The sequence below is a fragment of the Columba livia genome, chromosome Z (genome assembly GCF_036013475.1).
Source record: "Columba livia isolate bColLiv1 breed racing homer chromosome Z, bColLiv1.pat.W.v2, whole genome shotgun sequence".
In the NCBI taxonomy this organism is placed as follows: Eukaryota; Metazoa; Chordata; class Aves; order Columbiformes; family Columbidae; genus Columba; species Columba livia.
Window position 1 is genome coordinate 77,336,318 of NC_088642.1, and position 14,009 is coordinate 77,350,326.

A 14,009-nucleotide genomic window follows, 5' to 3' on the forward strand; every position below is an offset into this window, starting at 1 on the left:
CTCTTTTCCTCATTTTGCTTGTTCTGTCTTCATAAGGAGGAAGATTAGTGCTAACAATGATTAGATCCTTCAAGGATTTTTCCAGGCAAGGCAGTAGAAACCAAGATCAGCAATCTCTGATTTGTCTTTCATGGTATTAAGCCATCTTCTGTGACACAAAATAACTTTGCTTGTAGCGAAGAAGTCTCTTCAGTTCTACAGTCTTATTAAATTGTTAAGACTAGAATTTATATTTACAATAGGTTTTGTCTTTCCTCAGCAAAACCACATAACATCTGTTGTTTACATATGGAGTTACAGCTCAGATTTTCCAAATACCAGCATATTTCTTAACTACTGTGAATAATTTCTTTTGCAGGGGAATACAGGAACTTTTGAGCATAACTGTCTTCAAGAACAGTGATTATCACCAGAAATAAAGATGAACCTGTTTCTTGGCTCAGTTTTTCTAATTTGGTCATAAGGAGATCAGATTTTTTTTTTTTTAACCTGTTTTGACCTCCATGTCAGGAAGTTTCTCCTACTGTTGGGAATGACCTCGTGGCATAAACATAGGTTTTAGTGCTTTCTTGCAAAGACACAGCTAGAAGCCTCAGTGAATTTTATCCTTCTATCTACGTTAAAACTAGTGCCATAGGATTTTATTACCACTTTGTGAAGTTCTGTGTGAACTGTTAAACCTTACACATATAACCTACACAAAGATCAGCATTTTGCATCTATTTAGTCCATGCTTGGCCTTCAATCCTGAATTTTTAAATCTGGAATTTCTGAAAGACAAAGAAATACCACTCTATTAGAATAACTGTCTTACACACCCTCACAAATCTGCCACATGCTTTTCTACATGATACCACAACCTCAAGGAGCTCTACTCAGATGTTTTGTCTGCTTTTTCTTCCCTTTCAGCTATTAATAAGTAATTTGTTCCATTTTCAAATGCTGACCACAGTAATCACCTTCCTTATTACTCTCCTGCATTAGGTTCTTGAAGACCTGTTCATAGCCCAGTCGTATTCTTCTTCTCTCAATAGCCAGGGTGTGCTCCAGGTGGTCTTGGGCAGAGAGCAGCTTTATAGGTTCTAATTCAATCTATGCAAATGAAAAAAAAAAAAAAAAAAAAGAGGTTCTCAGTGTCATAAACATAACAAAGTGCACTTTGCACTTCAAATGGCATCAGCATTTTCTACAACCTTTTGCTATCAACTGTCCAAGATGACAAATTCTTTTAATAAAACAAGTGCAGAGTAGAAGTTCAAGAGATCCTTCATTATCCTTTCAGAATTATTTTTTAAAACTCAATGACAAGGGGTTTTAAGCTTTTAAATACAAAAGAAAAAAAAATCTTAATATGAAGGTTTGAGTATTGTATATTGTGTATCAGAGAAATAATCCAATCACAATGATCAGTGATGTAGTATATGGGGAAGTGTATCCCAGAGCCCAGTCCCACTCACTGCACAAATTACCCACTCCCTCTTTCACAACTCACTCCATACTCACATAGCCTGTTCCATCTGTCTGAGGACCTATTTTCAAAGAAGCACTGGTTTTCTGAGGCAAAGGAGAAACACATGAGCACCAGCACCTGGTGCAGTTTCATACTCTATAACTTTATGCCCAAAACTCTACTTGTGCCCAGAAACACACTTCTCTCTTGCCAAGATCAGACATTCTTCTCCCCCACATTCCAATTCCCACATATGTCAGTTCAATGACAAACTGAATACAAACCTGTACTGGCTTAAGAAAATTATTACATATAGATAAATATTGCAGAGGTGCCACTGAACAGTCACTTGTGTGATTTGCCTGCAAGGAGGTCTAGTCTCAAAAACCTTAAAATAATGCATGATCACTGAAACACAGGAAAACTGAACTGCAGTGTTTCTGCTGATGTTTCTCAGTCTCTGAGTCTTCACTCAAGCCCTCTTCTAGTTTCCTTGCCTCCTTTCTGCCCTCCTCAAGAGCTTTCTAGCTTTTTCCAGATGCCCCAGCTAAAAGATTAAGATGGAGAATGCATGCTGTTGCTCTTTCCAGAAGTTTAGCAACAGTTGTTCTGAAACATGGATTTGAAAAAACGTTATTCAATTTCTCCAAGACTTCTATTTATGATGGAATTTGAACTGAAGTCTCAAACTCCCTTTGGGGCATTCCTGTCTTAAGCCTAATCATAGTTAATCATCACCAACCTGATTGTGAAAAAACCTCCCTGGAAATTTGGGCAAAAGGTAAGTGGGTTGACGCCATGGACATGATATCAAACTAATAATAAACAATCCTCAGCTTTCAGGTTAACCAATTTAGTCATTAACCTTTCAGTGACAAGGTAGGCTTTTGGTTTTGGTAAAACTATTCCAATCTGTTTCTTCTGCAAACTGTAATACATCATCGCAGAAGAGAAAGCAGAAATTATAGGGTGTATTAATTGCTCATGGGACGACTGCTCTCTGCCTGTCTGCAGTGGATGATAAAAAGGCAGATGCACTGTCATAACATGTTCAATGAGATGGGAAAGTCAGATATACGATTCTAGTCACTAATGTTCAACAAAGTAAAATACTGCATCCAAAGAGAGTTTATTAAGAGGATCTGAGGAGTACTTGGTCTTTCTCACATGAAAATTTTAAAAGAACTGTGGCTGTTTGGCACAGCAATGTTCATTGCCATGAAAACTAATCAACATAAATGGCAAAGAATTAATTGAGATTGGAATCTAGCTTAAAAATAATATATTCTATCTGAATAGTGATGTCTGAACAACCTCTTCGAAGTAGGGAGTGAAGGATAAAGAAATCTCACCCCCAACACCCTTGCAGGTTTCATGATCTATATAGATCAGCTGCTGAGGAGACAGGCTATGCAGACTCGATAGGATCTCTCTTCGAGTGCTTGCCTCTGTCAATATCACAGCCCTTACAAAGACACCAGTTCTATTACTAGCAAACGTGCAAAAGAAAAAGGAAACAATAAAAAAACCCAAAACAACCCATACAACTTCAGAGCAGACACATGGAAAAAAAAATCTCCACATACTCTGGACATCATGCTGTTTTCCTATTACTGATCAGAATAAACAGGTATGAACTTCTTCCTTTGTTTCACAACCAGAAAATTGCGTTATTTCAGAGAAACTCAGTCCCAGTAGCTTCAAGCATAGAAGAAAACAGAAAGAATACCTTTCCAGCACCAACTGGTTTGGCTACATATGTTGCATATGCCACACTCACAATTTTTTCAACATCAGTCAAAACGTCTTGCACTGTAACCTTGATGCCAACCTACAAGGAAGGAGGTAGTGGAGAAAGGAGGTTAAAAAGGTATATACATCACCATCAGTTGAGTTGAGACGAAATGGTGCAGTGTTTATCAAATTAATCATGTCCAGGCTCTTAAATGTAAAAGAACGTAAACAAACTGCTTTTCTATCACTGATAGTTCTCTGAACACATAAGAACATCACAATATTTGCTGAGGTCTGAAAAGCTCTTCAACACAACAACTGTGTTTGTCTATTTGGCATTACTTGTAGGGTAAAACAAAAAATAGGAAAGACACTTAGATTTAGTTTAATGGATATCTCTTTCTATTTACTTGTGCGCCCTTTGGAGTCCCCATCTGATTATTTCCAAGATCTGTATGAGCAAAAAAGTCTGTATAAAAGTATAAAATACAATGAAACACTTGAACATGAAACACTGTATTTGGTGAGAGAAGCATGACATGTATCAAAGCTTTTGATTTTTTTTTCCAGTTTTTAGAACCTTTTGGAACACATTCTCTGTGAGATGTGTCACTCAATATTAATGAGAATTGGACTTGGGCACAATACATGGAAAAGTACACTGAAGGTTCAATTGTGATTTCAAGTACGTGATTGGGCAATGCATTGCATATTTGTTACCATATTAAGAACATGCAAACACCTGAGGGAAATATTTTTGTATAAGAAGTTTCAAAAGTACTTAGAACTTCACCAGTTCAGTGGATCCTAGCTCTGATACAAAGACTGCTTAGAGGTAAATAGCTTTGGACCGGGCCAACATCTCCTACCCCATCCTGTCCACTACACCTGTCAGAGATTTTAAGTCTTCAGGGTCCAGTTTCTGTTTTGACATGGATTATTCTATGAGAAACAAGCAATTATAATAGTAACTATGAAATCAGAGTTTCATTAGGCAGTATTATTGTTTAGATATCTGTACAAAGCTCCTTCTGAAACAAATAAGACCAGACCCATGTTGCATTCCTCTACTCCTCCCACCTCTCTTCTATTATTTAAATATTGTTAGGAATAAGAGTGATGATCTCTTACCTCCATGCTGGTTTTGAACGCTCTGTTCACCTTTGCTTTGATGGTGATAATTTGTCCAACCCTGTTAAGAATGATAACATCTTATGGTATGTAATCATGCAGCTTAGTAAGGGTTTGAACCTGCCTCGCTAGGTATTCCTGATAGCAGTGACGAAAACCTCTTTGATCAGTCCATGTCTTCCACACTGTACCGAAAATGCACTGAAAAAAATTTAGCACTGTTATTCACCCATCAGACCTTCATGCATGCTCAGTAACAACCATATCACTCAGAAAACTGCATAAGCTTAATACTAGCATTCCTTCTTGGTAATGTCGGTATGATGTCAGGTGTGCTCCAGGCCCCAGATGCCCCAACAAATTTTGGCACACCTTGCTGTGAGTTACACCAAATCACTGAGTACAGCTAACTGCAAAACCACACAAGATATCACATATATGTGTTCTCTAGCATACAGACACATGCACACGAGGAAATAATCACAGGACAAAAAGTGCTCTTTGACATCTTTGAAGAATGGGGAAGGAGTTTACTTTCCAAGTTTTGGCCAAGGACAGGGCTGCAGCATGTTCCTTCTGTCTCAGCATCATACCTCTGAACAACTATTCTTCCTCATTTACCTAGATAGAATACCTGCAGGGAATTATATCTTTTTACTACATAGAATAAAATTTAAATGAGAAAATACTTTCACTTTCCTTCTGGAATTTCTAAACTACCTGTTATGTGCTGATACCAAGAGTAACCCTTGTTTTCAAGTCCCTAATATCCTAATGCAAGGCAATGCTGAAAGGTTGGCAAGAAAGCAGTTTCCCCTAAAGTTGTCTTATTGAGCAGAGCGGTAAAAGGACATGATGTGCATGGTGAGAACACTAGGCATGAGGACACTGACTTCAGGGAATTTAGACAGACGTAAATCTGCTAAAGATCAGTCCCAGAACAGGCAAAGAGCAGCCAGCTACATCTGCAACTGCAAAATATAACTCAGACCACTTGTGTACCTATGAAACAGGCATTTACAGCAGAGGATTTGGAACAGTTATGACCTCAGTTTATAAAACAAAAAGGTTTTTTATCATTTATTTCCTAATTTAATTAATAGGGTTTTGATGCTTAAAGGTAAGGCTTTTCTTAAATTGCTTCTCTCAATGCCAGAACTTCAAACAAATTGTTACCAAACACCAGAATGAGTAGGAGGAAACCTGTTCCTTTACAGTATCAGACAAGAACAACCAACTGCACAGAAACTTCCTCTTTCTTGTTCACATTCAAGAACACAAGTGGAAGCCTTTGAGTAAACAGGAGGGGAAAATGGTTAGAGGAAAGAATTAAGACCATTTGCAGATACACAGCCCTCATTAACTTTTGAAGAACATATTCAGGAGTTTTTCCAAAGAAAAAGCACAATCACTAACGTAATTGTTCTAAACTACACAGGTAAGGGAACCACCAGCTCATTTCCAAAAATGAAAGCCAGTTCAGAACAATAACACAGTATTTATGTTCAATCTTGGAAAAGAAGTTACTGTTACAGTCGCAGAAAAGGCTTTGGAAAGCTTAGAGGCAGAACTCAGTCAAGTACCCTGAAACACCTCTCAAGACTGTATCTGACACAAAACTCCCAAGAAGATTACAGTAACACAGCAGCAGAGCCAATGACAAGTCCAAAGTGAAAAAAGGCAGAATACATTCATTACATAAACTCAATGATTGAGCACAACACATATTGATAGTGAATATAAGGTTTTCCTTAAAATAGGGAGAGTTCAGACTCCCTACAGATCTTGCAGAGGACATCATGATCCCTGTCAAGAACATCGCAATGCTGGATTTTCCATGAGCTCCCAGTGGGGTCTGCAGAGGTCTCTACCTTGGGCTTCCTGGCAGAACACGATTCTTCTGTACAGAGATTACTTCACCTTTGCCAGCGACACCTCCCTGGTGACCTCTCTTCCTCTGTGTGAGAACATTGCATAAGAGAGGTTGAAAGTCTGGGTCTGTCCCGCTTTGAGGAAACTGCAGGGTGGGAACAACAGAACAAAGTTGGACGTGATCGCACTCAGCCTGGGACACCAGTCCTGCCATGAGGTGGATTTGAACCTCAGAGAAATTAGGTTTCCTGACTGACTGGCATTTCCCCTGGTGTCCCAAGCAGCCGGTAGAGCTGGACTCATATTTCATGGTAGAAAAGTGTCATACTCTGGGTCTACGGCCATATCAGAAAATAAAGATGTCAGAACTGAGATGGTCAGGCAGTATGATTGGGAAATGCCTTTTCATATACTTTTGGCAGCTGTTTCAAAATGAATTGTTTTACATTCTATGATGCAATCTGACTTTGAACAAACTGATTTATTTAAGACAAGAGAGCTGATCAGCTTGGGCATTTAAATGGATACCTGAAAGCAGAAGTCACAGAAAACTACAATTTCACTTCTAACTGGCAAGAAGCCTTTGAAATATATCGGAATGAGCTGAACATTATTATTCACATATGGAGCACTAACAAAATTTAAATAAATGTGATTTAAAATCAGATGCTCTCACTACCATTGAACTGTTGTATATTAGAAGACAAGGAAGAGGGATTTATTTGTTATTATACCATAAAACTGAGTTTTGCAGTATATAGATTTGTGGAAGTCTCTGTTTCCATGTCAACTAAAAAGAAATATGCACAGAAGGGTTAATACTTTCAGAACATTTGGTAATTTTAGTTAGGTAAATGAAACCTTACAGTAAGTAACTTATACAACATCTTTTTAATTTACTGGAGTGACATACAAGAGTTCTCTTATTTATGCAAGATGTTTTTATAATCAAGAAGGTCTGGCAAAATTTCGGAAATTACACAGTAAGCTACAAGCAGGATGTTAGGGATGACCTGAGGCTGAAAAATAATTACTGAAACAACTTCACAGTTACTAGGCTTGTACCCTACACTCCTGTTAAAAAATGAAACATTGGCACCACAAGTAGAAGAAGAACTAGAGACATATTTGGAAACAAATTTGGAAGGCAAAGTATTTTCACTACATTACAGAAGCTCTGTTCTGCTCTCAGAAACAAGAGAGAAAATTGCTCTGAAGCTACTGAAGTCTGAAATATTATGCCTGAAAGAAAAACATTATCCTGACTTCATTTGTAGGGCTCTTCGGTTTCACAGACAGTATTTTTTCCTAAGGACAAAATTAAAAATGCGGAACAATTACAGTCATAGAATCATAGAATCATAGAATGCTAGGGATTGGAAGGGACCTTGAAAGCTCATCTAGTCCAATCCCCCTGCTGGAGCAGGAACACCCAGATGAGGTTACACAGAAAGGTGTCCAGGCGGGTTTGAATGTCTCCAGAGTAGGAGACTCCACAACCTCCCTGGGCAGCCTGGGCCAGTGTCTGTTACCCTCACTGAGGAGAAGTTTCTTCTCAAGTTAAAGTGGAACGTCTTATGTTCCAGCTTAAACCCATTACCCCTTGTCCTAGCATTGTTTGTCACCAAGAAGAGCCTGGCTCCACCCTCGTGACACTCACCCTTTGTATATTTGTAAACATTAATAAGGTCACCCCTAAGTCTCCTTCAAACTAAAGAGACCCAGCTCCCTCAGTCTTTCCTCATAAGGGAGGTGCTCCACCCCTTTAATCATCTTGGTTGCCCTACGCTGGACTGTCTCCAGCAGTTCCCTGTCCTTCTGGAACTGAGGAGCCCAGAACTGGACACAATATTCCAGGTGTGGTCTCACCAGGGCAGAGTAGAGAGGAAGGAGAACGTCTCTTGTCCTACTAACCACCCCTCTTCTAATCCACCCCAGGATGCCATTGGCCTTCCTGGCCACAAGGGCACAGTGCTGGCTCATGGTCATCCTGTCCATGGTCATGCTGTCCACCAGGATCCCCAAGTCCCTTTCCCCTACACTGCTCTCTAATGGATCATTCCCCAACTTATACTGGAACCTGGGGATGTTCCTCCCAGATGCAATACTCTACATTTGCCATTGTTATATTTCATTAAATTTTTCCCCACACAGCTCTCTAGCCTGTCCAGGTCTCTGGATGGCAGCACAGCCTTCTGGCGGGTCAGCCATTCCTCCCAGCTTCGTGTCATCAGCAAACTTGCTGATAGTACACTCTAGTCCCTCATCCAAGTCATTGATTAATATGTTGAACAGTACTGACCCCAGCACCAACCCTTGAGGCACTCCACTGGATACAGGCCTCCAACTGGACTCCGCCCCATTGACCACGACTCTCTGGCTTCTTTCCTTCAGCCAGTTCCCAGTCCACCTCACTACCCGATCATCCAGACCACACTTCCTCAGTTTAGCTATGAGAATGCTGTGGGAGACTGTGTCAAATGCTTTACTGAAGTCAAAGTAGTAAAGCAGTCAAGACAAACACTTTAAAACTAGTTTTGTAAAACAGAACAAGAAGTTCTCTTGAGTTCTAGATTCAGTATGACCATGTCAGCTTCTTTGTTACTGGTTCTAGTTCTCATCCTAATGGCCACTACTCTAGAAGTCTGCTGTTCAGAAGTGTGAGTGGATGCTTATTTTACACTTGCACAGCACAACTGACATCAGCTGTATGGCTGACAGCCAGTGACGCTTGGTTCACAGTCATGACAACTGCATGTGCATTAGTCTGTGTAGCCAGGTTCATCCCATCTAATGACTCATTAATGTCGATTGTAAGGTGTAAAAACACACAAAAACTACAAAGTAATAGCCTTAAGTTTCTGTAAAGATATTGTTTAGGAATAAATGTTCTATTTCCTCTTTCAGTGTCTTTTTCCCTTGGACAATCATGAAAAACTGTTAGAAGAAAAATTAACTCCTGCATTATCTTGTAGACTCACTCAACATTCAGTAATCACGAATGTAAAACATTTGTTTTGTTACATCCACCCATTTTTTTAAAGTGCTGAAAGAAATGGTAACAAACTGAAAGAGCACTATCAACAATTAAAAAAAAATCATACAATAACTGTTATAGGTATGCATTCCTTATTTAATAGAGATAAGTAACGGCCTGCAGCATTCACTTTAACTAGAACCAGAGATCACTGGGCCACCAGTTTCTCACCTGGCATCTAGGCTGCCAAGTCAAAGTAACTACAGTTTATTTTTGATGTGTGAAATTGATCTGTTTTCTAGGAGCATCAGGCTATCAGAAGTAGAAAAGAGCAATTCTGAGACTTAACTCCGTGACGCTGTGAGTTCATTGCCCTGCTATCTCAGATTTTATAACGCCTTCACTTATCTCTACCAAATAAGGAACTCTAGAATGAAAACATTTGACCGTCGTTAGCTGGTTTTGTACCTGGCAGCCTCTTCAAACTGTATGTCATCCATAGACGCTGTCACGCAAGACACACCAGCATGTTTCTCAGCTTCAAAAGAGACACATGGACACACAATTACCACATTGCATTTGCAGCACGCTATTCACCTATATACTTGTGCATGAGAGAGATGAAACACAGTAGATTCCACTTGTTCCTTCAACCATTCCAATGCAAGTCTGCATCTTAGAAAAAAAAGATGACTAAGCTTAAAGTTAATATTTACCATGAAATAAGGGTAACGTCAGGAGACGAGATGAGATGATGATAATGATTCTGCTCAGTTTGAAAAGCTCTACCTAATGTCTTTCTCTAAAACTGAACATTCTGCTAAGAGGGTTACAAGCATGTTACAGAACAAGAAGAGTCACAAATCTTTAACAAGAAATGTCAGTGATCTCCCTCAAAAGAGGATGTTGTGAATATGGGCTATGTTAAACCACTGTGAAATTTTTATGTACGTACTAAGAGAAAGGAGAAAGACCCACTGGCTTATTAACCTGCTCACAGCAGCGGAAAGCAGGTAAGTACATGTCTTCAGTGCAGTACCAAAAGTGCAGGAATTCAACAACAACAACAACAACAATTTAAAAATTCAAACCCAAGTATTTACTTATTGTAAAATATTTTTTACCAAAATTTGATGAGTGTTCTTCATCTCCCTGGGATGCATTTGGTTATGAGACATTACGCACCCTATTTGTAGTAATTATGAAGGTTAATCTGGAATAGGTAAACAGCTTCTTCACTGTTAATTTTAATAGCCTGATACTTATCTTTTTACAGTAACTTATTGTGATTTATTATTTATTTGACCATAGCACCTAGAGTCAAGAGACTAAATCTCCACCACACTAGGTTACCCTGTTTGAAAAAGTTTCCTGAGAGAGGCAGAAGAGTGGACAAGCAGGAAACCTGGAAAATAGCACTGCCCAACAGGTGAGAGTTCTCACACCCAAGTAATATTTTCAGCGAGCATCACAAGAAAAAGCTTGGAGAAATGTGAGACAGCATGATGCACAAGTTGTATCAGTACCTAAAACACAGGATAATTTTGTTTGGAAAAAACCTTTTAAGATCATCAAGTTGAACAGGGCAGCCTGTTTCAATGCCTGACAACCCTTTCTAGGAAGAATTTTATCCTCATATCCAATCTAAACCTTCCCTGGTGCAACTTGAGGCCATTTCTTTTTGTCCTGTCACTTGCTACTTGGGAGAAGAGTCCAACACCCTCCATGCTACAACCTCCTTTCAGGCAGTTATGGACAGTGATAAGGTCTCCCCTCAGCCTCCTTTTCTCCAGGCTAAACAGCCCCAGCTCCCTCAACTGCTCCTCATCATGCTTGTGCTCCAGGCCCCTCATCAGCTTCATTGTCCTTCTCTGAACTCACTCCAGCACCTCAAGGTGTGTCCTATAGTGAAGGGCCCAAAACTGAACACAGGATTCAAGGTGTGGCCTCACCAGCACTGAGTACAGTGGCACAATCACTTCTCTAGTCCTGCTGGCCACACTATTCTTGACACAAGCCAGGATGCTGTTGGTCTTTTTGGCTACCTGGGCACACTGCTGGCTCATGTTCAGCTGCTCTCTATCAACATCCCCAGATCCCTCTCTGCCAGGCACTTTCGAGCCACTCTTCCCCAAGCCTGTAGTGCTGCCTGGGGTTGTTGTGACCCAAGTGCAGGACCCGGCACTTGGCCTTGTTAGACCTCATACAATTGGCCTCAGCCCAGTGATCCAGATGGTGCAGATCCCTCTGTATGGCTGTCCTACTCTCCAGCAGATCAACACTCCCACCCTATTTGGTGTCACCCACAAACTTAATAAGGGTGTACTCAGTCCCCTCATCCAGATCATTGATAAAGAGATTAAACAGAATTGGTCCTAATATTGAGCCCTGGGGAACTCCACTCATGACCAGCCGCCAACTGGATTTGGCTCTGTTCACCACAACTCTTTGGGCCTGGCCCTCCAGCCAGTTCTTTATCCATCGCAGAGTCCACCCATCCAGGCCATGAGCTGCAGCTTCTCCAGGAGATGCTGTGGGATACAGTGTCAAAGGCCTTACTGAAGTCTAAGTACACAACATCCACAGCCTTTCCGTCGTCCATTAAGTGGGTCACCTTGTCATAGAAGGAGACCAGGTTAGTAAAGCAGGACCTGCCTTTCATAAACGCTTTGAAAATATGAGGGTAAAACACATGAAGGCATTTATCAGAAAGACAGCAAACTGATGAAAGGGAAGATGTCACTAATGACCACAAAGCCAGATTCTCAACTGTGACAGGTAATAGAAGATGGCGATAGTCATAAATAGTCTCAAAAGTGAGGAAGCAGCCAGCCAGGATCACACCTAAAGCAGCAGGACATGAAACGAGGAAGGTGCAAAGCCCAGGCACTTGCAACCGCACCAGCTGGCAGTAATGCGGCTGAAAGATGGCAAAGCCACACAAATTCCCACCTACCACGTTGAGTTTGCTGCGACACAAAAAGCAAAGTGGGGAAAGATGTTAAAAATCATTTTTGTGTGACGGGATTAGCCCTGTGGCACGAATGACTGACTACTGCTGCTCTAAGCCTAACCAAGTAAATTATGAAAGCAATTATGAAAGGTGGATTGAAAATGAGCTCCAGTGGCAGGTTTGCAGCTGATGAAGACCATCGCAGCTTAAGCAAAGTCCAAGGAGCAAGGACAAACCCTCGTAGCAGCACTTAGAGCAGGGACGTAACTTCATGGGTTGCTGAGATCAGTTCAGAGTCTCACCACAAAGAGCATGGTTAAGAGGTATTAATAAATCACTGAAGGGCTGAAATCAAATTACTCCTTTGTGCTAGAATAAATCTCAAGGGAAAAAAAAAAAGTGTGATCATGTTGGGAAGTTGCCACATGCTTGGTAGTTTTTGGGTTATTGTGTGGGACAAGTTCTCCAGGAACACAACTCTTTCTATATAGGCAGAGCGGGTTACATAAAGCTGCATGGAGTGCAGCACACACCTACGCAGCGAGGGCACCGCGGTCGGTGTGGAGACGCCATCCAGACACGTGTTCCCCAAATACACCTGCTGTTCTCCGCAGGGCTCATTATGGACTGCTAATATATGCAGCTGTACTTGGAAACGGAGTTCACTGACAGCAGAGACGGCAGAGCCTTGCGTTTTCTGAGTGCTTTTGAGGCAGCTTTAGCTCCCAGGAGTTAGCTGAGGACATGGTAAGTTTTCAAAGCTGAGTTTACACCACACACAGAGCACTCTAAACACTAGTGGAGTTTGTGGTTCGGAGGTTTATTTCCACCCATGCGCTAATACTCTTATATTAGTACTTTCCTTTCTTCTAGTATTTATTTTTTTCCATCTGTTTTTCCCCTCCACTGCTCCCTTTTTTAATTCTCCTCACCACCTCCATCACACCCTCGTTGCTCTTTCCTCACACCTGGCGCTTCTCTCCAGCCCCGCAAACCCTTCTGCTGCCTTGATGCCTGTTCCTAACCTGAACCCCCAAATCTCAAACACACCCCCTCCAGCTGAAACCTTTCCTCAAGCCTCTCCTAGGGGCAGAATCGCCTCCTCCTCGCCTGTCACCGGCAAACACCGGTGCAGGCGTTCAGGAAAGGAGACGCATCCCCATACAGGCGCATTTCTGAGGGGAAGGGACGCGGAGGCAAATGGCGGGCGGGGCGTCTCTCTCTCCCCGCCGCCCCCCTCAGCCCCTCGGCCCCCGCCGGTCGGGACGCTGCTGCCCCCGCTACCTGCGAGGCAGGCGGTGGCGTCCATCCACTTGAGGAGCTGCCCGGCGCTCAGCTCCCCGCGGTGGTCGGCGTGTGCCGGGAAGACGGTCTGTGACATGCAGACACGGCCGCCCGCGTTCCCGCGCTGCTCCATAGCCCCGCGGCTGGCGGGGCACCGGCGGCCGAGGCTCCCCCGGGCACGGAAGGGCAGCGCTGGCTCAGCCCGGGCTCCCCGCTACTTAGCGGGCTGGGGCGGCCCGGTCCCGCCCCGACACCCAGGGCTGAGGTGGAATCGCCTCCTCTGGCGGAGGCCGGGCCGGGAGGCGGGAAGGAGCCGCCGGGCTGAGAAGAGCCTGCTGGGGCACTGCGCCCTTGTGGCCAGGAAGGCCAATGGTACCTGGAGTGGATTAGAAGGGGGGTGGTCAGTAGGTCAGAGAGGTTCTCCTGCCCCTCTACTCTGCCCTGGGGAGACCACACCTGGAATATTGTGTCCAGTTGTGGCCCCTCAGTTCCAGCAGGACAGGGAACTGCTGGAGAGAGTCCAGCGCAGCCACCAAGATGCTGAAGGGAGTGGAGCATCTCCCGTGTGAGGAAAGGCTGAGGGAGCTTGGGCTCTGGAGCTGGAGAAG

At 42.5% G+C, this 14,009-nt stretch overlaps 1 protein-coding gene across 5 annotated transcripts in view; it reads right to left on the reverse strand.

Moving 5' to 3' along the window:
* The window catches only part of ACOT12 (acyl-CoA thioesterase 12), a 37,954-nt gene extending 24,272 nt beyond the window's left edge, over nt 1-13,682 (reverse strand). Inside the window, exons 1-5 of one of the 5 annotated variants that reach the window (XM_065046435.1) lie at nt 13,402-13,682; nt 9,633-9,702; nt 4,316-4,376; nt 3,180-3,281; nt 960-1,092 (exon numbers count right to left, since the gene is read on the reverse strand). In XM_065046435.1, the coding sequence (XP_064902507.1) occupies nt 960-1,092; nt 3,180-3,281; nt 4,316-4,376; nt 9,633-9,702; nt 13,402-13,534 (499 nt within the window). In that variant the 5' untranslated portion in view covers nt 13,535-13,682. Of the gene's footprint in view, nt 1-959; nt 1,093-3,179; nt 3,282-4,315; nt 4,517-9,632; nt 9,703-13,401 lie in introns of all 5 variants that reach the window. The other 4 variants (XM_013370940.3, XM_021281274.2, XM_065046436.1 and 1 more) reach the window with 4 other exon arrangements.
* Nucleotides 13,683-14,009: the final 327 nt, after the last annotated feature.